Source organism: Papio anubis, chromosome 14, assembly GCF_008728515.1.
Source record: "Papio anubis isolate 15944 chromosome 14, Panubis1.0, whole genome shotgun sequence".
NCBI lineage: Eukaryota > Metazoa > Chordata > Mammalia > Primates > Cercopithecidae > Papio > Papio anubis.
Window position 1 is genome coordinate 62,225,791 of NC_044989.1, and position 23,929 is coordinate 62,249,719.

The 23,929-nt window shown below is 41.3% G+C and overlaps 1 protein-coding gene across 2 annotated transcripts in view; it reads right to left on the reverse strand.

Moving 5' to 3' along the window:
* Window positions 1-2,692: 2,692 nt before the first annotated feature.
* Window positions 2,693-23,929, reverse strand: part of FAM161A (FAM161 centrosomal protein A) — a 31,502-nt gene continuing 10,265 nt past the window's right edge. Inside the window, exons 2-7 of one of the 2 annotated variants that reach the window (XM_003908708.5) lie at window positions 20,029-20,267; window positions 17,330-18,490; window positions 16,142-16,309; window positions 13,638-13,737; window positions 4,936-5,090; window positions 2,693-4,120 (exon numbers count right to left, since the gene is read on the reverse strand). In XM_003908708.5, the coding sequence (XP_003908757.1) occupies window positions 3,976-4,120; window positions 4,936-5,090; window positions 13,638-13,737; window positions 16,142-16,309; window positions 17,330-18,490; window positions 20,029-20,267 (1,968 nt within the window). In that variant the 3' untranslated portion in view covers window positions 2,693-3,975. The remainder of the gene's footprint in view (window positions 4,121-4,935; window positions 5,091-13,637; window positions 13,738-16,141; window positions 16,310-17,329; window positions 18,491-20,028; window positions 20,268-23,929) is intronic. The other variant, XM_003908707.5, reaches the window with a different exon arrangement.

Genomic DNA, 23,929 nt, shown 5'->3' on the forward strand with positions numbered 1-23,929 from the left:
CTTTTCTAACAATACAGGCAAGTTAGCCAGCCACAGGCCACATCAGGACTACATATAAGTGACAAGAAATGAGACTGCCTAAAGCATTTAGGACAAAGTAATAACTTTGACACTATAATATTATAGTCTAAATCTTGTCAAATTGACAAAAACTTCATTTCACAATAACTTGCTCCCTTCTAAACAACCACTAAAACACACATATACACATGTGATAGTTGGTTGAGAAGGGCATACATTTTTCTTTGAAGCAGAGGTAATTTTTTTTTTTTTTTTTTTTTTGAGACGGAGTCTCGCTGTGTCGCCCAGGCTGGAGTGCAGTGGCGCGATCTCAGCTCACTGCAAGCTCCGCCTCCCGGGTTCACGCCATTCTCCCGCCTCAGCCTCCGAGTAGCTGGGACTACAGGCGCCCGCCACCACGCCTGGCTAGTTTTTTGTATTTTTAGTAGAGACAGGGTTTCACCATGTTAGCCAGGATGGTCTCGATCTCCTGACCTCGTGATCCACCCGCCTCGGCCTCCCAAAGTGCTGGGATTACAGGCTTGAGCCACCGCGCCCGGCCTAGAGACGGGGTTTCACCATGTTAGACAGGATGGTCTCGATCTCCTGACCTCATGATCCGCCCCCCTCGGCCTCTCAAAGTGCTGGAATTACAGGCGTGAGCCACCGTGCCCGGTCGGTAATTTTTATAAAGTTATTATTTATTTTTTTTTGAGACAGAGTTTTCACTCCTATTGCCCAGGCTGTAGTGCAGTAGCACAATCTCGGCTCACTGCAACCTCCGCCTCCCAGGTTCAAGCGATTCTCCTGCCTCAGCCTCCCAAGTGGCTGGGATTATAGGCACATGCCACCACACCTGGCTAATTTTTTTGTATTTTTAGTAGAGACGGGGTTTTACCATGTTGGCCAGGCTGGTCTTAAACTCCTGATCTCAGGTGATCCGCCTGCCTCAACCTCCCAAAGTGCTGGGATTACAGGGATGAGCCGCCACACCCGGCCTGAAGTTAATGACTTTTTATTGCCTAGGTCCAAATGTTGAAATCTTTGCTATTCTCAAGTGACTAGAATTAACTTGAGAAATACTGTGTAAGAGAAAAATACCAGATACCCTTAAAGGCATGCTCATTTGTTTTATTGTGTAGACTAACTCAACAGAGTAAAAGAATAATTGGTGGCCGGTTATGGTGGCTCACGCCTGTAATCCCAGCACTTTGGGAGGCCGAGGCAGGTGGATCACGAGGTCAGGAGTTCAAGACCAGCCTGGCCAAGATGGTGAAACCCCATCTCTACTAAAAATACAAAAATTAGCCAGGCGTGGTGGCAGGCACCTGTAATCCCAGCTACTTGGGAGGTGGAGCAGGAGAATCGCTTGAACCTGGGCAGCAGGGGTTGCAGTGAGCCGAGATCACGCCACTGCACTCTAGACTGGGCAACAGAGTGAGAGACTCCGTCTCAAAAAAAAAAAAAAAAAAAAGTGAAATTTTCCATCATATATATATTTTATTTTTGAGTCAGGGTCTCACTTTGTTACCTAGGTTGGAGTGGCGTGATCAGGGCTCACTGCAGCCTCAACCACCTGGGCTCAACCAATCCTCCCACCTTAGCTTCCCGAGTATCTGGGACTACTCGGTACATGACACCCTGCCTGGCTAACTTTTGTATTTTTTGTAGAGACAGGGTTTCACCATGTTGCCCAGGCTGATCTTGAACTCCTGACCTCAAGTGAGCCGCCTTCCTCTGCCTTTGAAAGTGCTGGGATTACAGGCATGAGCCACTGCATCCAGCCTTCCATCATATATATAGATACATATATACATGTGTTTGTGTATGTCTAAAATAACTTAATTCTCCAACAAGTCCCCAGGCCATTTCTTCTGCAGAAATAAATATGAAGTCATAGGGTATCCAGTAATATTACGAAAGAAAAAAAGAGCATAACCTTTTTCTTGATGTTAGGTTAATCTTGTATAAAGTAAAATCCCATAAGCAAAAGGAATTCTGGAGCCAATTCAGATGATACAAATGTAAAAAATTTTCAGTTACCTAACACCTGAAAACATGTTTGATTTAACCAATTGACTTCTGACCATCACTGTGTAATGTGACCTGCTAAAGTAATCTTTCAGCCGTCAATTTGACGGCTTTCTTAAGAAAACAGTGATATGCATAGAATGATTTGAAGCTGTCAGTGTCTCTCTCTCTCTTTTTAACTTTGGTTCTGTGTTTACCAGATCATGTCTAACAAAGTGCTTCAAAAGTTATTTCTAACAAAATAATATGTAAATCACAGTGTATCTCCTTTAAGTACAAGAATTTTAAGTTAATATTTTCCTTAGGAATATTCTGTCTTCTGACACCATCATTTGTATATCACAGTTTGCAAAGACCTTTCCATACATGATTTCATCCAGTCCTTCCCACGGCCACTCAAGATAGGTACTATTCCCATTTTTTTAAAGGTAAGAAAATGAGATTGGTCCTGAAGCCAAGTGTTTCATGACCAAAGCCCATATTCTCCCCATGAAATTGAGAAGGGACAGGCGTGAATCCTTGAAAGCAAGTAATGTTTTAAGCACTATTACAATTTGCAGATTGTGTTTCACAGGTTCCCAATGAGCTAGGAGGGAAATGTTTTTAATCCCATGTGTACTCATTCTGAAGTAGCTGTAAGTGTATAAAAACCATATTCATCTACACATTCATTCAAACCTTTATTAAGTACCTACCATATGTACAATCCTGTGCCAAATATTAAGGGAATACAAAGATGAATTTTTAAGTGGTGCCAACTCCCAAGGAGTTTACAATATAATAATAGTGAAAAGCAATTTAACACAAACTGTAGGGAGAAAATTACGAGTAAACATTTGCCCCTAATGGAGAAAAACGACCTTATTTTTTAATTTAAAGCATAAATTGCCAGTTGGGAAACACTGCTATTACACACACCTGTATTAGTTTATCCTTTTAAAATGATGCTGATTGTTTTTAGAGAAGAAAATGTCTTATGCTGTATTATCTTTATGACTGACTTCAAATTTTAAAACAAAAATTTGCTTACAGAAAAAAATTATAGATTTATAAAATCAGATTAACATTGTACACAGAGAGACAAAGCGTGTTGGCAATAATATGTAAAAAGTTGAACACAACTGGGTCTAGCAGTAAAGAATTAAATCTGAATTACTTTGAAGACTTGCCTTAGCCAAGTTATTATGCACAATTTCATCATATATAAAACAGGGATACTTGCCCCTAATTTAGCTCATGCCGTAATTCCTTCCATCTGTAATAATACATAGGGTTAAAAAAGCTAGTATAAAAACTTTCCCAATAATATCAAAAATAATTTGGACTAGAACTAAGGATAAAAAGAAAAAGGGATGATGGTGTAGACAATTTAACAGTAAACTTTCAGTGCAAAAATAAATGTAAATTTGCAAGTATCTATTTTTTTTCTATCACTTTTAAAAATGGCTCAGAGCAGCAAAACAAGTTCGAGGATTTATTCTGTGAAATGTATTGCAGAGAAAAAGAATGGGCAAATAGTATAATTAAAAATACTTACTGATTCACACTTTCCAAAATTTTTAAAAAGTAAATCACCAAAGACCAATACTTCTCTCTGCTTTCAATACTACGCCATTTTTTCCAGTAAAATTAATGGAATAATGTATTTTTTTAAAACTAATCAGTTTGTGACAGCTGTGGTTCTGAAACACTTTTTAAAAATACAAAATCATAGTTGCAAACAGATCATATACAGTGATTTTTAAAACTGAATAGGCAAAGCCTTACTCTAACTGATCAAATGACCAATCAGCTGGATTCAGGCTTTTCAGGCTACAGATGACTTTGATCAACAGCCCTGCACATATCAGAGGCATCCCCACAGATGTTCTAAACACGAATGCAGCTGCTGACACCCTGACGCTGCAAACAACAGCAAGGGCATAGAGAGGAGACCTTGATGATTCAGTGTGATTCTTCAACAGATTTCTCTTCTTCACTTTCTTCATTGGCTTCATCTTTTTCCTTGTAAGAATCCTGGCTGTTGGTATCAATAAAATAATTTTCTTCCCCATTCTCTCTTTCTTCTATTTTTTCTTCTTCATTAAAGCTAGGGGAAGAAATTTATCAATCTTTCAAAGGAAAAATGAGTTAGTTTAAAAGTAAACAAACCCTCTGCAAGTATGCCACCATGTAGCCAGTCTTCCTCAAGTATATGAATTCCAATTTGTTATCAAGACAGCTCAAAAAAAAGAAAGAAAATGCTATAAAAGTGCCCATTGAGAAATTTAATATTCCTGAAAATTAATTTATTTCAAAAATTTTTATTTTTTTATTTTTTTGAGACGGAGTCTGTGTCACCCAGGCTGGAGTGCAGTGGCACGATCTCGGCTCACTGCAAGCTCCGCCTCCCAGGTTCATGCCATTCTCCTGCCTCAGCCTCCCGAGTAGCTAGGACTACAGGCGCCTGCCACCACACCCGGCTAATTTTTTGTATTTTTAGTAGAGACGGGGTTTCACCATGTTAGCCAGGATGGTCTCGATCTCCTGACCTTGTGATCCACCTGCCTCGGCCTCCCAAAGTGCTAGGATTATAGGCGTGAGCCACCACGCCTGCCCTATTTCAAAATTTGAGTGATTGATTCTTTAAACTTCATTTGAAAGCATGCTATTATTTTTGTTACTTATGTCGGTAAGAAATCTAAGTTATTCTGCTTTAAAAATAAAATACTTCATGTGAACGTTAATGTGTCAAACATGTTAAAATATCAGTATGTTTTACAACAGTTCACACGTCTTTTACTATTGGGTAAAAGATCTTTTTAAAACAATATAGAACAAAAAATATATATAGTATAAAATTGTGCTTTTCTGCAGGTAATACTTTTTCAAAGGTAAGCCATTCAGACATCTTATACATGTTACCTTTCTTTGTCTTCAGTGACACTTTTTGTCTCTTGATTGTTGAAGTACTCAAGTACTTTTCCACTTTGGCCTTTCTTTGAAACAAACTCATCAGATATTCCTAGTGCTTTTAGGGTATTAGAATAATGCTTTTCTGCTGCCATTCTTGCATTTTTCTATAGGAAAGACAAACCCTTTTAGACGAGAACAGAAGACTTTAAATTTTCATTAAAAATGTATGGATTAAAAGTGCCAGTGATAATTAAGTTCAGCAGTCACAGTTGGTTGAAAATCTGCATACCCTATGACCAACAATTACACTCCTAGGAATATGCCCAGAGAAGCTCCCACATATGTGTCCCAAGGGAGGACATATACAAGAATGTTCAGGATAGTACTGTCCTTCAATAACCCCAAATTGGAAATCACCCAAATATCTATTAGCAGAAGGATGGATAAATAAATTGTGGTCTATTCCTATAATGGAGTAAAATAAAGCAATGAAAATGAATGAACTACAGTTACATGCCACAACATGGATGGATCTCACAAATATAATACTGAGCAAACGAAGCAAAGCACTAACAAGTACATATTGTATGATCTATATAAAGTTCAGAAATGGGCAAAACAACTATATTGTTTGAGGATAGGTACACACACTGTAAAATTGCAATGAAAAACAAGGAAGTACTTATCCTGAGAGTCAGAATGGTGGTTACCTCTTGGGGAGAGGTAGAAGGGCTGTGATTTGCAAGGGGCACGTAGGGTTTTTGGGGTGCGGGCAATGGTCTGTTAACATGGGTCGCGGCCACATTAGATTGATCTATAATTATTTTTTATATTGTACCTAGGTTTTATATACTTTTATGACTGTTTATAAAGATATCTGAAAGAAAGATTTCATGCAATAATTGTTGTCAGAGGATTCTTTTCTTTTCTTTTTGAGACAGGGTCTTGCTCTGTTACCCAGGTTGGAGTGCAGTGGTGTGAACACAACTCACTGCAGCCTCAACCTCCTGGACTCAAGCGATCCTCCCACCTCAGCCTCTGGAGTAGCTGGGACCAGAGGCGCACGCCACCATGCCCAGCTAATTTTTGTATTTTTTGTAGGATGGGGCTTGTTGTATTTTTTGTAGGATGGGACTATGTTGTCCAGGATAGTCTCAAACTCCTGGGCTCAAGTGATCCACCCGCCTTGGACTCCCAAAGTGCTGGGATTATAGGCATAAGCCATGGCGCCCAGCCAAATTCTTTTATTTTATGTATCTACTGTAATTTTTACTCTTTATAAGCCATATCCCCAATTCATTAAAGATGATAAAAGCACCAGTGTTGTAATCTTTACTCTGTGGAGGAAGCAAGGGATAGAACGAAAACAATATGAATTTAGAACTGGGTTCAAATCTGTAGAATGTCACTTCCTGGCTTTAAGATCTTTTGGAATTGTGATGACTCTCTCATACCTGGGTCAAACTGAAGTCATCACAGTTCCAGAGATGGCAGGCTTTATGGAGTCACAAAGTGCCTGGGTTCACACTAGTGCCTCGACTTTAGTCCATTTTAGCTCCTATGAGTGGATCTGAACTGTGAGAGGGCCAAGAACTGCCCTCTGGACCTCCAACTAAAGCAAGGTGACTAGGACTAGCCCAATTCCAATGAACCAATGGCATTCATACTGGGAAGTGTGTGGAGGAGCATCCAGTCTAACCCCCATATTTAATCAATAAAGAAACCAAATCTCCCCCGGCCCCTGCCTCAAAGGTGAAATTGTTTGATTAAGGTCACAAGGCTAGTGAGTGATAGAACCAAATCTCTTGACCATTTCCTAGGTCTTTTATATTACATCATGTTGCTTTCTCTAAGTGGTAATGGTTGTCCTAGGGTTTGAAGGTGACCTAAAGCCTGACTTGAGCAATGTAGTTGTCAGATATTTGCCAAATCTAGTATAATGAGGGACCATGGAGTCTAGTGTTACACAGGAGAACCCGAAATAGCAAGGACTGATTACAATGGATAAAACTATCACCAGTGCATTTCCTGATACTCTGGAAAACTGAAAAAGAAGCACTCAAACTGCTGCTAAAATGCACTCACTGTGAATAACAATAATATTTTTTAGAAATGTAAGTAAAAACCCATCCAGAGTCTGTGAATATCAACAGACAAGCCTTGGGGAACTGAAAGGAAGGGCAAAATGAGAAGTAAGAACTATACCCTAAAGACTACAGAGAAGAATAAAGAAACCCCAAACCTAGCTCTGAATGCATTACCAATAGTATATTTTGACTTCAGCAAATTAAATATATAAGACATTAGTCAAAATTTGTGCCAGTAAGCCTTCATCTGACTTTGGTTTAAAATTCAATCTAACATCTTCTCAGTTAATTAATCCTGTGATTTCCAAGAAACAGGACAACATAGTTTATTCTGTAAAGAATCACAGGCATATTGTGTTAGGGAATCACTCAGCAGGAGTGAGACCACAATTAACTCCTATAAATGGGCAAAGCAAATAGCTGCAAGCTATTAAAATTGTTTTTAATAAAACCAACCGTTAATTAGCAGCAATAGTTCCAGCAAAATACACTGCAGGAAAAAAAATGTACTAAAAAAAAAAAAGCAATGGTGATTCACTGCCACAGTAACTCTGTATATACTATTTGAGGAGTTAATGAGAAGACCCCTTGATATCATTCATTGAAAATGAGAATAAATGGAATTGGTGAGAATGGATGATTGCCCCTGTTATAAAGGCTTATTAACTGTCTACCCAGGGTTAACATGTTAGTAGGGGAATGGAAATGGTAAGGTGAAGATATAATGAATGGTTCTGCAAAGAGCAAGGCAGAAAAATCAATCAAACTATTATGATTCAAATAGGAAATAAAGGTTCCACCTGGCATTTCACCATCAAGGATGGTGAAGGGCAGATCCAAAAATTATTTAGGAAGAAAATTTGACAGGTCTCTCAATGACCAGCTGAATGGGGAGGAACTGGGTACACACAGATATGAAGATGAGAACAGTAGGCCAGGCATGGTGGCTCATGCCTGTAATCCCAGCACTTTGGGAGGCCGTGGCAGGTGGATCACTTGAGGTCAGGTGTTTGGGACCAGCTCGGCCAACATGGTGAAACCCCATCTCTACTAAAAATACAAAAAAAATTTGCCAGGTGTGGTGGTGCGCACCTGTAATCCCCGCTACTCGGGAGACTGAGGCAGGAGAATTGCTTGAACCCAAGAGGCAGAGGTTGCAGTGAGCTGAGATCACGCCACTGCACTCCAGCGTGGGCGACAAGAGTGGGACCCTGTCTCAAAAAAAAAAAAAAAAAAAAAAAAAGAGAACAGTAGACACTGGTCTCAAACTCTTGGCCTCAAATGATCCTGTCCCCTCAGTTTCCCAAAGTGTTGGGATTACAGGGTGTGAGTCACTGGCCTAATTTTTCTAATATAAAGATATTTCTGACTGGATGTGGTGGTTCACACCTGTAATCCCAGAACTTTGAGAAGTTGAGGTGGGTGGATCACAAGGTCAGGAGTTCGAGACCAGCCTGACCAACATGCTGAAACTTCGTCTTGACTAAAAATACAAAAAAAATTAGCAGGAGGCTAAGACAGGAGAATGGCGTGAACCCGGGAGGCGGAGCTTGCAGTGAGTGGAGATTGCGCCACTGCGCTCCAGCCTGGGCGAGAGAGCGAGACCCCGTCTCAAAAAAAAAAAAAAAAAAATTAGCCAGGCATGGTGGTACGCGCCTGTAATCCCAGATACTCAGGAGGCTGAGGCAGGAGAATCACTTGAACCCGGGAGGCGGAGGTTGCAGTGAGCTGAGATTGCACCACTGCACTCCAGCCTGGGTGACAGAGTGAGACTCCGTCTCAAAAAAAAAAAAAAGATATTTCTTAGACAAACAGCACTATAATAAATCATTGCTGTATATGTGTTCAGTTTTTGGTCTTCCCAAATAATACCTCATACTTTCTTTCTGGTTTTATAGTATCACCCATAAAGATTCCTTTAATTTAGCATTTTATTTACTTTCCTTTTTTTTTTTTCTAGACCTCTTGGAACAAGCCTCACATGTCACTAACACAAATATTAGTATTCCCAGGTTATGTACCTGGCTCCCTGGAATTCAGGTTAACAGAAAAAAAGAATATATCAATCTGACCATTCCCCCAACCTCCCAAACAATCATATTGACAATTTTGTCTTAATACACATCTGTAATTGCTGCAGTTGTGTGTCTTGAATGACTATATTTGTCGGTCTTGTTTCTATCTGACTTTAAGAGTCTCAAGGGATTTTCTGATATTCAAAAACCATTTGTTGAGAAGGGGGCAGGAAAACAAGATGACAGATAAAACAATCACACGAAGACAGCCAGATCTGGGTTTGAATCCTGGTTCCCCTTCTTCTGGTTGTATCATCCAAGCCTTGAGATGTCCCTCATCTGTGAAATAAGAACCTCACAGGAGCAGTGTAAAGGTCAGTTAAGATAATGCATATAAAGTGCTTAGTGGAGCGCTCGTCTTTCAGCAATCTCACAAAAAACATTAGAAACCACCTTCCAAATAACTTTGTACAATCTCCCTCTTAAATGCAAACAGACAACCAAAGATAATCTGAGGAAAGCTTCTAATATGATAGACAAGAGGCTAAAAAAGAGAAAAAGAAACTTGAAGGAAACTGAGACGACATCACCAGTATGCGCAGAGATATAAAAGATAGGCTGGGTGTGGTGGTTCACACCTGGAATCCGGCACTTTGGAAGGCTGAGAAAAGAGGATTTCTTGAGCCCAGGAGCTTAAGACCAGCATGGACAACAGAGTAAGGCCCCTGTCTTTACGAAAAATACAAAAATTAGCCTGGCACGGTGGCTTGTGCCTGTAGTCCTAACTACTTGGGAGGCTTAGGTGGGAAGATCGCCTGAGCAAAAGAGGTTGAGGTTGCAGTGAACCGCAATCATGCCACTGCACTCCAGCCTGGGACAGAGTAACACCCTGTCTCAAAAAAAAAAAAAAAAAGGTACTGCACCCATGAAAAATACCAAAGGAACATTTAATAAATGAGAAGCATTCTGGAAATTATGTCATTTTTCATTAGGTGAGCAAAAAATGCAGATTTGGACGATAAATTTGAGGAAACCTTCCAGAACCAGAATAAACTAATAGTGACTTTAAAAGAAATACAAGAAATGTAGATAAATCCAGAAGGTTAATATCTAACTAATCCCCAGTGTTACAGTGAAAAAGGTCCTAAAATGTCACTTATGCCAGAGTCCTATAGCAGGGGTCATTACCACGAGCTAAGTACGGGGCTGTGGCCTGTTAGGAACCAGGCTACACAGCAGGAAGTGAGCAGTGGGAGGATGAGCATTACCACCTGAGCTCTGCCTCCTATAGCATTAGATTTTCATAGCAGCGTGACCCCTATCGTGAACTGCTCATGCCAGGGATCTAGGTTGCATGCTCCTTATGAGAATCTAATGCCTGATGATGTGAGGTGGAACAGTTCCATCCAGAAATGATCCATTCCCTCATCCATCCACCCCACCCCATGCAACCCTGGTCTGTGGAAAAATGGTCTTCCATAAAACTAGTCTCTAGTGCCAAAAAGATTGAGGACTGCTGGCCTAGAGAGAAACCATTCCAAAGTGGAGCAGAACACTTGTGGGCTCCAGGGGAGGAAAGGAACTGATGAATTAACAACGTGTTTAACTGTTTGAGGGGGATTTTTGAGAGCTAACAGAAAAATTTAAGAATAATAATGATATATACATTGGCAGGGAATGAGGGAAGGTGGGGGGAGGACCAAACAAAATTAGTAATTATTAACACAAGGAAAAATTTTTTTAAAGGAAATGTGATGGGCCGGGCGCGGTGGCTCACACCTGTAATCCCAGCACTTTGGGAGGCCACGGTGGGCGGATCATCAGGTCAGGAGTTCGAGACCAGCCTGACCAACGTGGTGAAACCTCATCTCTACTAAAAAACACAAAAAAAATTAGCTGGGCGAGGTGGTGCGCACCTGTAATCCCAGCTACTCAGGAGCCTGAGGCAGGAGAATGGCTTGAACTCAGGAGGCAGAGGCTGCAGTGAGCCGAGATTGTGCCACTATACTCCAGCCTGGGTGACAGAGCAAGACTGTCTCAAAAAAAAAAAGAAAAAAAGAAAAAGGAATGTGATAATAATAATATAGGGCTCAGCTGCTAACATTGTTTACTAAGTCATAACAATGAATTCTGATCTGTGATAGAGCTGACTGGGAAATGGAAGGATGGAAAGACAGAGAAAGGGAAGGTAAGTGTGCTTCCGAGAGAATGTGGTAAAACAGCTAAATCCTCACCTACCATATCAATAAGCTAGTAGATAGAGTCTGTAATGAAAAAGATAAAAGAACAGTTGAAAGAATGTTACTGAACAATACCCACTAGGAAGGCTGTAACAAAAAGACAGGCAAAAGCTAGGTGCAGCGGCTCACGCCTATAATCCCATCAACTTGGGAGGTGGAGGTGGGAAGATCACTTGAGGCCAGGAGTTCAAGACCAGCCTGGGCAATACAGTGAGATCCAGTCTCTACAAAAAATAAAATTAGCTGGGCATGATGATGTGGGCCTTTGTCTCAGCTACTAGGGATGCTGATACTGGGAATCATCTGAGTCCAGGAGTTCAAGGTTACAGTGAGATTGTACTGCTGCACCGGCTTGGGCAACAGAGTGAGACCCTGTCTCTAAAAATAGTTTTTTATAAAAACCAGACAGACAATAACAAGTGCTGGTGCTATTCACAACAGCAAAGACATGGTATCAACCCAGCCCATCAGCAGTGGATTGGATACAGAAAATATGTTACACATATACCACAGAATACTACACAGCCATAAAAAAGAATGAAATCATGTCCTCTGCAACAACATGGATGCAGCTAGAAGCCATTATCCTAAGCAAACTAAAGCAGAAACAGAAAACCAAACACCACATGTTCTCACTTACAAGTGGAACTAAACACTGGGTACACATGGAAATAAAGATGGGAACAACAGACACTGGAGAATATAAGAGGGAGAGTGGAGGCAGGAGGGCAAGGGTTGAAAAACTACGTATTGGGTACTATGCTCATTACGTGGGTGATGAGTTCAATCATACTCCAAACCCCAGCTCACACAATATACCCCCCCATTTTTTTTTTTTTTTTGGAGATGGAATTTCGCTCTTGTTGCTCAGGCTGGAGCGCAATGATGCGATCTCAGCTCACTGCAACCTCCGCCTCCCAAGTTCAAGCAATTCTCCTGCCTCAGCCTCCCAAGTAGTTGGGATTACAGGCACACAAAACCATGCCCGGCTAATTTTTGTATTTTTAGTACAGATGAGGTTTCACCATGTTGGCCAGGCTGCTCTCGAACCCCTGACCTCAGGTGATCCACCTGCCTCGGCCTCCCAAAATGCTGGCTGGGATTACAGGCATGAGCCACAGCGCCTGGCATACCCTTGTAACAAACCTGCACATGTACCCCTTGAATTTAAAATAAAAGTTGAAAAAAATTAAAATAAGAAAAACCCAGAAGCAGTGTAAAAAGCAAAAACAAAAAACTTGCAGTTCAGAGCTGGAGATAATGTCTTTGGGCCAAAAGCCAATCACTTTATGATTATAATGTATAACAGCTTAAAATGATTTTTTCCCCTAAAGTTGAAATAAAGATGTTTAAAAAATCCATCCCTTAAAATGAAAGGCATTACATAAAATTATATCTAGATCAGTGAGCAAAAAGATTATGTAACTTTGAGAGACTGTAACGTGCAGATTCACCCACAATACATGTCCACTGTCCTCACCGAGTCACTGACAAGTACACTTCTGTAACCATGCTCATCTGTTACAGGTAAATTCTCCAACTGTCTATTTTCCAATTATAACAGCTTCAAATTCACAATTTAGAACCTGCAACCTCCAGTGATTTTGTCAATTGTTAAGCCATATCACCCATACAGATGCCTCCCCTATGGGATAAAGGAGAAAATGACCTAAAATGAACAAATCTCCCAGAAGGGAAAGATTATAAAACTGGGCATAAACTGAGTAAACTCAGGGTCTACTGTCTGTAAGGCTAGTTTGTTTTTCTTATAGAAAGGAAGTTTTTTTAGTAATTGCAGAGAAGAGTGAATTACAAACTCACTTAAAAAAAAACTGGCAGAAATAACTCTGATTCAATTAGCCATTTTGTTTCATTTTTTTAATTCTTCAAAGACCTCCAAGTGATATCATGAAGCCTCATCTTAATATCTAACCAAGTTTGTACTGAAAAAAGACCAGCCATTAGAAAACAGCTTGCAAAATTATTTTACAAACTACTGGATTGGCATGTTATTTATCAAACTTATGTGCTTCATCAAAAAGATTCAATGTTCAGATTATTTTTTTGAGATGAGGTCTTGCTACATTGCACAGGTTGGACCAAAACTCTTGGGCTCAAGCAATTTGCCCACCTCAGCCTCCCAGGTAGCTGGGACTACAGGTGCACACCACCACACTTGGTTAAATGCTCGGATTTAAGCAAAATTACTCATTGGCTGATATGATGAAGCCAACATAAACAACAATAATGTATCCCAACAGTTATATAACACATAAGAAAAATGGACTGTAAATTTAGGAGCTAAAGCTGTAAAAAAAAAAAAAAAAAAAAACAACTGACAATAGCTCTTAAATTCCAATAAACACAACCTGAGCAACTCTTTCAAATAGCAGTGGCCTCTTTTTTAATTTTTCTTCTCTTTCTTCTAGTTCTCGTTGGTATTCTCTCATCCTTTCCTTTTCGCTCTTTCTAAAATTAAATAAAAGCAATGGAATTTTTTAAAAGATCATCTAAGAAATAAGAACTTACATATGTAACATTTAACTTATCAACCTCTACAAAGTCAATGAAAAAAAAAAGAAATAACATTTAGCTTAGCTGACAAATCAGAAATTATGAGCACAGTTCACAGTGTACCTCGATTCCTCTTCTGTACTGGTTAATTCTCACGGAATGTAGAATAAAATCCTAGGTTCTGAGACCACACATATTATGCTCTAGGAATAGTCTGAACACTTTAATTTCTGAAATCCCCAAGGCATACATATATTAAGGGACTTCAAACTGACCTGAAGAGATTAATGAAAGCCCTCTTGTCTCATTTATAAGTGTATAAAACCAAGAACATTTTGGAACAAATCAGCTATCTTCTCTGTAAGGAATTTCTTCCGAAAACAAGACCTTGCTCTTATTTATTATTTTATTGTTGTTATTTGTTTTTTGTTTTGAGACAGAGTCTCATTCTGTTGTTCAGGCTGGCACAGTGGCGCCATCTCAGCTCACTGCAACCTCCACCTCCTGGGTTCATGCAATTCTCATGCCTCAGCCTTCTGAGTAGCTGAGATTACAGGCGTGCACCGCCATGCCTGGCTAATTTTCTGTATTTTTAGTAGAGACGAGGTTTTCACCATGTTGGCCAGGCTGGTCTCGAACTCCTGACCTCAGGTGATTTGCCTGTCTCGGCCTTTCCAAGTGCTGGGATTACAGGCATGAGCCATCGCGTCCGGCCTATTATTTTTGAGACAGGTTCTTGCTCTGCTGCGCAGGCTGGAGTGCAGTGGTACAATCATGGCTGACTGCAGGTTCAACTTCCTGGGCTCAAATGATCCTCCCACCTTAGCCTCTCGAGTAGGTGGGACTACAGGTGCATGCCACCACACCTGGCTAATGTTTTTAATTTTTTGTAGAAATGGAGGTCTTATTATGTTTACCAGGCTGGTCTCAAACTCCTGGGTTCAAGCAATCTTCCTGCCTTGGATTCCCAAGGTGCTGGGATTATAGATGTGAGCCATGGCATCCAGCCTTTGCTGTTATTTTTTCCCCCTAAATAAGATCTCCTACAGGTTAGTGGCAAAGTTAATTCAATGGGAGCAAGTCAAAGGAGAAATAAAGCGCATGGAAACATAACATAAAGAGAAACAGGAACCAAAATATATAAATTTACTGTAAGTGTTCTCACTATTTGGGCAAGATCCTATAATGAATTAAACTACACTATTTAATTGCTACCAAGATAATAAAATTAATGGATTGGAGAAAACAATTATACTTCCAAATAATTAGGCTTAATTATACACAAGTTGGGGTTATGAAAAAGCTATTGTCCGGGTGCAGTGGCTCACGCCTGTAATCCCAGCATTTTGGGAGGCCGAGGTTGGCGGATCACCTGAGGTCAGGAGTTTGAGACCAGCCTGGCCAACATGGTAAAACCACATCTCTACTAAAAAAAAAAAAAATTAGCTGGGCGTGGTGGTGAGTGCCTGTAATCCCAGCTACTCTGTAGGCTGAGGCAGGAGAATCGCTTCATCTCCTGGGTGATCCAGCCTGGGCGACAGAGCAAGACTCTGTCTCAAAAAAAAAAAAAGCTATTAATAGTTTACTTCCTGAGGGTAAGTAATCTATTTCTAAGAAACATTATGCTCAAGTTAATCAAATTAAGCTCCCTTTGTCAATGGATTAATGCTAAATTATAAAAGAATACTCATTGTAATTAAAAGTACATATGTATATTTAGAAATCAGATTAAAAAGTAATAAATCATATTACTTACCTGGCTTTGAGGGAGATATTTTCCTACTTAAACATCAACATTTTTATGTGCAACATCTGGAACACTGGTTTTCAAACTTTGTACTGCAGAATTCTAGTGAAGGGGTTCTAAGGATTCCGTGAATATTTTTATTTTTATATTGAAATTAACAAAATGCAACACATACTACTAAACATTAACATATGTGCTAATGAACACATCACATAATGGATGTTTAATGTGTTAATTTGTGCTATCAGATTACATCCAAACCTTAGAACAAAGCTCTTTGATGTATCAGTTTACTGCAATCAAAAATAATATAAAGAACAAGATTAGATACTGGTATAAGATTATAACTATTAACTAAGGCCACAATAGAAAATGTTTGTATTCCTCAACATAGCTTCATGGTTCTTACCATGAAAGTGAGTATATACGTTGGTTCTCACCATGAGGTGAGTGTGTGTGTGCTGAACATAAGTAAGTGATGACAATTTAAATCCATAAGCTAAAACACTAATGCCATTTTCAATCTGCTCATATTTTACTATCTACTGATTAAAAAAAAAAAAGAAAGTTTGAAAACCAGTGGTCTGGAGGTTCAAGATTTTTTTATGATACCTGAGACATTTTACTCTGGATTTAGATATTTGAGCTAAACTTTGATGTGAGTCATAAGCCTTAGCCCGGGTTGTCAGGAGTTTCTGCAATTCTTTCATTCTTTGCTTCTGTTTAGTTAGGATCCGATTTCTCTCTTCTTCCAACATTTTCTTTTCCTCAAGTGATCTCCTGAGGGTAACAAACTAAGGCTTAATCCACTTTAAGCCAATGCGAATGTTGTTTAGCAAAGATTTAACATGGGATAATTTGAATTTTGATAATTCAAAATTTGAAAAAAGGCAACCCTTGGCCGGGCGCGGTGGCTCAAGCCTGTAATCCCAGCACTTTGGAAGGCCGAGACGGGCGGATCACGAGGTCAGGAGATCGAGACCATCCTGGCTAACACGGTGAAACCCCGTCTCTACTTAAAAAAATACAAAAAACTAGCCGGGCGAGATGGCGGGCGCCTGTAGTCCCAGCTACTCGGGAGGCTGAGGCAGGAGAATGGCGTAAACCCGGGAGGCGGAGCTTGCAGTGAGCTGAGATCCGGCCACTGCATTCCAGCCCTGGCGACAGAACCAAACTCCGTCTCAAAAAAAAAAAAAAAAAGAAAAAGAAAAAAGGCAACCCTTTGAAAAGGATCTGACGTGTAAAACTAGAAATCTTTATTTATTTATTTATTTATTTTTTGAGATGGAGTCTCGCTCTGTCGCTGAGGCTGGAGTGCCACCGCGCGATCTTGGCTTACTGCAAGCTCTGCCTCCTGGATTCAAGCGATTCTCCTGCCTCAGCCTCCTGAGTAGCTGGGATTACAGGCACCTGCCACATGCCCAGCTAATTTTTTGTATTTTTAGTAGAGATGGGGTTTCACTCTCTTGGCCAGGCTGGTCTTGAACTCCTAACCTTGTGATCCACCCACCTCGGCCTCCCAAAGCACTGGGATTACAGGTGTGAGCCACTGCACCTGGCCAGGTAAAACTAGAAATCTTAAGACTAATATTTTCTAATCCCTCAAAATTTATAAAATGAAAAATACATTCATTTCTTAGAATACTCTCTGACAAAATATCATATATTATATAGTAAAATATTTTACAGATACAATAATAATTTCTAAGTATTTTCAAATTCACCAACATAAACTCCACAAAGCTACATACACTCATCTGGCAACCCTGAGTCAGTCAGTACTGTGTCTTAGTTACTTACCTTACAGCTTGTTCTCGTCCTCTGGAAGACACCGTGGGCACTGGAGGGCTGTAGTTACAAGGCACAGGCTTTACACCTGCACGTCTTACTGGAGACTTACGCCTTGGAGACAAATAAGGCCAACGTGTTTCTTTTAACTTTTCTTCATCTGCTTCGATGTCTGCCAAAATTTTTTCTCTTTTAATAGATGCATGTGGAGATGCATGAAGATCAAATGGTTTACACACCGTTAAGAGTTTTGGAGACTTGTGTTCTGAGAGGTGTTTCTGATATCTCTCAGGAAGGTCCTCAAAATCAGGAGTCCGGCACCTAACCTTGTGTTTACACTTCAACTTTACAGCCTGTTCAGGACACCTGGGGTTCCTGCGTCCCCAAGCTGACCTACAAGGCAGAGGAGATGAGTTCTGTAAACGCTCCTGGGCTCTCAGCTGCGTCCTAAGGTTTCGATAGAGCTCTTCTTCTTTTAACTTGTCATTGGTAGTTGAACCATAAGTAGATCGAGGAATGGGTCTGGCTTTAAATCGATTTGTTTTCTTTTTAGACTTAAAAAAGTCTCTCAGCTGCTTTTCCTGGGCTGCTCGCTTCTGTTCCTCCCTTGCTATAAATTTAAATGGCTTTTGTGAGGCCAAAAGAGCTTCTTTATTTTTCTCCTTCAGAGACCTTCTCCGTTCTTCTTTTTGCTTGACTAAATCATGGTAAAGGGGGAGAAAGACAGATGCAGGAACTGGATTGGCTCGGAATTTCTTCTTACACTCTGGATCCTCTTCTTGTTTTTTGAGCAGTTTATGTACCATTTCAATATCTGATTTAGATTTCATGGACTCTTCTTTTTTCTTCTGTTCTCTTATCATCATTTGAAAAGGCTCCGGTACTGTAATCGTGGGCACCCATTCTTTTCGTTTCTTCCTTGTTTTCTCAGCTGTGTGGAAGCCAGTATCTTTACAGCGAATATAATCTTCAACACAAAAGTCTTTCCACATGTTGTTGATAAGCTCCTTAGCATAGGCCATCATTCTGTTTTCCCTAGCATACTCTTTTTCTAGGTTGGGTAACTCTTCTTCAGAGGAGGACACATAAAAGGAGGAAGACTGGCCTAAATCAGGCTCTGAAAATGATGTCATTAATGAGACAGGGTGATAGGAGTTCTTTTCTGACACAGATCTAAATGAGAAGAATAACTATGTTATACTTTCAGTTGTATGTGACCAAATATAAAAATTAAGAGTTACATATTTTCTTTTCTTTTTTTTTCTGAGACAGAATCTCACTCTGTTGCCCAGGTTGGGGTGCAGTGGCCTGATCTTAGCTCACTGCAACCTCCGCCACCCGGGTTGATTCTCCTGTCTCAGCCTCCCGAGTAGCTGGGACTACAGGCATGTGCCACCGTGCCCAGCTAATTTTTTGTATTTTTAGTAGAGATGGGGTTTCACCATGTTACCCAGGATGGTCTCAATCTCCTGACCTCATGATCTGCCTGCCTCCGCCTCCCAAAGTGCTGAGATTACAGGCGTGAGTCACTGCGCCCAGCGAAGAGTTACATTTCTAAGATCAGGGTATAATCAGAAGAGAGGAGCTGGACAGGGCTTGTAAGAATTATCACTTTTATTTGGAACAGAGCTGGGAGATGCCCATACCTTATCTACTTTGACTTCTTCATTTTACAGAGAAGAAACCTGAGATGGCAGAGGCTCCTTGTGACTAACCTCTATTAAATTCTCCCCACAATTTCCAGAGTCACAGTTCTGAAGCATAGATCTGATCATGTCATTCTCCTGCTTGCAACTTTTTGATAATTCCTCACTGCTACAAAGTCAAGCCTAGATTACAAGCCCTTTGAGACTGGCGCCTATCTTTTCAGTCTTACTCCTCACCACTGGCTACCCCAGTCTCCATTCTGCATTCATATCCAGTCCTGTGAAGTTCCTCACACACGATATTATTTCTCATGCCATCTTGCCTTTGCATACATGGTTGCTGTTGGCTAGAAGACCACTACTTATACCTCCTCCAAGACTGAACTCAGATGTGACACTTCAGTGGAAAATTCTGGCCTGCATCCCTCCAAAAGCTTGGCATAACCAACTGCTTCTTCCTCTGTAACACTCTGTTACATCATGCTGTAATGCAATTTTTGGTTCTCAGCTAGTCTCTAAGCTCCTTGAGGGCATCTTGTTTTTGACTCCTCAGTGCCCAGGCATAGTCTGGCACACAGGAGACATGCAAGCATCGCTGACTGACTAGATGTGTAAGTCTCAGAGCAGGTGAATTCACAGCAGAAATGAGTCTTGAAATTGCAGACTATTTTGAAAACATAAATCAGATACATGTCTCCTAGTCCCGAACTCTTTGTACTAGATCTTTAATGAGCTCATGTTAATCCACATATTATAAAGAGCTTTTAAAGTTAAACTTTTATGTTTACCATTTAAAATGGCCCAGACTAAGTATTTTGATACATGCCCTCAGTTCTATGGGTGGATCAGAGAGAAAAGACCAAATGGCCACCAAATGACCCTCAAGCAAAAGTCATCTAGTAAGCTGATAAGCCATTAAACATTTTGAAGAAAATCCTACCTCTGTATATCATTAAGAGTACAAAGGGCTACTTAAGAGAAAATATTCTGAAATAACTATGTTCTGTCCTTTTAAGGATACATTTTATTTTATACTCCACAAATAACTTTGAGTTACAAGCTTACCTGGAACCATCACTAAGAGAGGCTTCCCTGATGACCACTGGCTGAACTTCCTTTAAATGTAATTTATCCTGGTACATTTTCTCTAATTTTGCCATAGTTTCTAGGTGGGCAGCCTTCAACTCTTCTACTTTCTTGAAATACTCCTCATTAGAGTGGTGAATACCAGGAAAGTTCACAAAGTCCTCAGAGCTTATTGGTGCATGTTCATCCACCCCAGAAAAGCTGGTGTTCAAATCAGCCTGGTGGGGAGAAAACACCTGTTATATGGTGACTGGAGCTGAAAGACAAATTAAGCTGACACTGATCCAAAATGCTGCTTCCTAAAGAGTCCACCTAGTTAGGTTATCCGTTAATTATGGGTTATGCATATAGAATGAGTTACAGGTTATTTGTGTGTACATTTTCCCCAGTGGTATTTTAAGAACAAGAGGGAGCGAGACCAAACTGTCAGAAAATAAATGTTATTTAATCCATTTGATAAAGGATGGTTAGATTCCCAGATCAACCAACAAAAGGTATAACAGGATAGAACCCAACAATTGTTTACAAAGTATTTCTATAAGGAGCCTCCTGAGTTGTAAGGTTTTTTTTGTTTTGTTTTGTTTTTTTGAGACAGAGTCTCGCTCTGTCGCTCAGGCTGGAGTGCAGTGGCGCGATCATGGCTCACTGCAAGTTCTGCCTCCACAGTTCACACCATTCTCCTGCCTCAGCCTCCCGAGTAGCTGGGACTACAGGCGCCCGCCACCGCACCTGGCTAATTTTGTGTATTTTTAGTAGAGATGGGGTTTCACTGTGTTAGCCAGGTTGGTCTCGATCTCCTGACCTCGTGATTCACCCGCCTCAGCCTCCCAAAGTGCTGGGATTACAGGCGTGAGCCACCGCGCCCGGCTTGAGTTGTAAGTCTTAACTGAGATGAAGAGGAACACAGTTCTTCCTGCTGCAAACCAGGCAACCACAGCCCAATGCTCTCCCTTCAGCTGCGCTTCTGAAGTGTGGCTCCAAGGACTGCCAGTGAGAGAAGGCAGGGAAATAGAGGGAATGGAGGCGGGGACAAAGGTCTCAGTGGCTCATCAAGGAGCCAGGGAGAAGCCCTCCTCACAGTGGGGCAAGACCTTGGGAGGGAGTAAGAGGACATGGGAGGGGGTAGGAGGGATTTTCAGGGTAGCTGCTCCTGTGGGCACAAAAGCAGTAGCTCCCATGGGTGACAGGGACTTTGGGATGACAACAAAGCAGAGAAGAAAAAATGGTGTAATTATTCAACACACAGATCATGTTTAGAAGGGTCTGACTGGCCTTTCTCCCTCACTCCCTTTACATACCTTTCAGTTTTTTTTTTTTTTTTTTCTGAGACAGAGTCTCACTCTGTCACCCAGACTGGAGTGCAGTGGTGTGATCTTGGCTCACTGCAACCTCTGCCTTCTCCTGCCTCAGTCTCCCGAGTAGCTGGGATTACAGGTGCCCACCACCACGCCCAGTTAATTTTTGTATTTTAGTAGAGATGGGGTTTCACCATGTTGGCCAGGCTGGTCTCGAACTCCTGACCTCAGGTGATCCACTCACCTCAGCCTCTCAAAGTGCTGGGATTACAGGTGTGAGTCACCGTGCCCTACCCTTTCAGTTCTTTTAATTGAAGCAACTAAAGAGATAAAACCCCATTTTCTCTATAAATATACAATTTTTATTATGTTTTCAGTTGAGAAACAGTTGAAATTATTTATGATACTATGCATAAAAGGCTGCCAACCACGGTTTTAAATTTAGTCTACTGTCTGGAACAGACGCAAAATGAAAAAATTTGCTGCAGAAAATTATAGATCCAATCTGATAAGACTCTAGAAAATAAATCTGTTTAGCTTCTCTCAAAAGAAAAATTCAGAAGAGTCAATTATAAATAGTAGTTATAGATGTGGTGTTTTTGTTTCCCATTGGAGGCTTCTCAGAAGATATGGTGTTTTTTTAATGGGCTAAAATCAGTGTATAAGAGGACAATGTTGTACTATTTGGGGTAACTTAGAGAAAACAAATTTTAAAAAATCAGTCTTCGGCCGGGCGCGGTGGCTCAAGCCTGTAATCCCAGCACTTTGGGAGGCCGAGACGGGCGGATCACGAGGTCAGGAGATCGAGACCATCCTGGCTAACACGGTGAAACCCCGTCTCTACTAAAAAAAAAAAAAAAAAAACACAAAAAAACTAGCCGGGCGAGGTGGCAGGCGCCTGTAGTCCCAGCTACTCAGGAGGCTGAGGCAGGAGAATGGCGTGAACCTGGGAGGCAGAGCTTGCAGTGAGCCGAGATCCCGCCACTGCACTCCAGCCTGGGCGACAGAGCAAGACTCCGTCTCAAAAAAAAAATAAAATAAAAAAAAATAAAAAAAAATAAAAAATCAGTCTTCAGGGGCCAGGCGCGGTAGCTCATGCCTGTAATCCCAGCACTTTGGGAGGCCGAGGCAGGTGGTTCATGAGGTCAGGAGATGGAGACCATCCCGGCTAACACGGTAAAACCTCATCTCCACTAAAAATACAAAAAATCAGCCGGGCGTGGTGGCGGGCGCCTGTAGTCCCAGTTACTCAGGAGGCTGAGGCAGGAGAATGGCGTGAACCCGGGAGGCAGAGCTTGCAGTGAGCCAAGATCGTGCCACTGCACTCCAGCCTGGGGCAACAGAGCAAGACTCTGTCTCCAAAAAAAAAAAAAAAATCAGTCTTCAATAGAACTTATATGTAGAAATTTGCTACTAACAACTCTATGAATCAGAACTGCTTTAAGTATGTCAAACAATTCAATTAAGAGAATTCTCTGATATCTTCTGCTGTTTCTGTATGTGCTTCTCACCATAAACTTCTTACCTGTAGGATGACTACTTTGTGAATTTCCTCATTCATTAAATATTTGGGGGCTATCCTGCAATCAGCTAGCTGCTAAAAGGTATGTCAGTTTTTTTTAAACTCTACCTTTGAGGCCAGGTGCGGTGGCTGACACCTACAATCCCAGCAATTTGGGAGGCCGAGGCAGCCAGATCACTTGAGGTCAGGAGTTTGAGACCAGCCTGGCCAACATGGTGAACCCTGTCTCTACTAAAAATACAAAAATTAGCCGGGCATGGTGGCACGTGCCTGTAGTCCCAGCTACTCAGGAGGCTGAGGCAGGAGAGTCACTTGAACCCAGGAGGTGGAGGTTGCAGTGAGCCAAGATCGTACCACAGCATTCCAGTTTAGGTGACAGAGCAAGACTCCGTCTCACTTAAAACAAACAAACAGGCCGGGCGCGGTGGCTCAAGCCTGTAATCCCAGCACTTTGGGAGGCCGAGACGGGCGGATCACGAGGTCAGGAGATCGAGACCATCCTGGCTAACACGGTGAAACCCCGTCTCTACTAAAAAATACAAAAAGCTAGCCGGGCGAGGTGGCGGGCGCCTGTAGTCCCAGCTACTCGGGAGGCTGAGGTAGGAGAATGGCGTGAACCCGGGAGGCGGAGCTTGCAGTGAGCCGAGATCACGCCACTGCACTCCAGCCCGGGCGACAGAGCGAGACTCCGTCTCAAAAAAAAAAAAAAACAAACAAACAAACAAACAAAACTCTACCTTTGAGAAGTTTCCAGCTAGCTTAGGAAAGGACATGTATATAAATAATTGACAGATGACTTAGAATGAGACAGAACACCTGATTCCTGCCCACAAGTTACTTCCAGCTAAGTAGGGAGACAGATGTACGTCACAATGTCAGATACAATTCACAGAGGTGAGTCAAACTAGAGACATATGGTTGGATGAGGACAAAGTTTGCCAGATCAGGGAGGCAGTGAAAAAGGAATAAATAAATCCGAGGCATAGTGCTAGAACATCCATCACCAGGAAACACGTGGATAAATATGTCTGGAGACCTGGTGAGAAGGCTGGGCTGGAGAGCA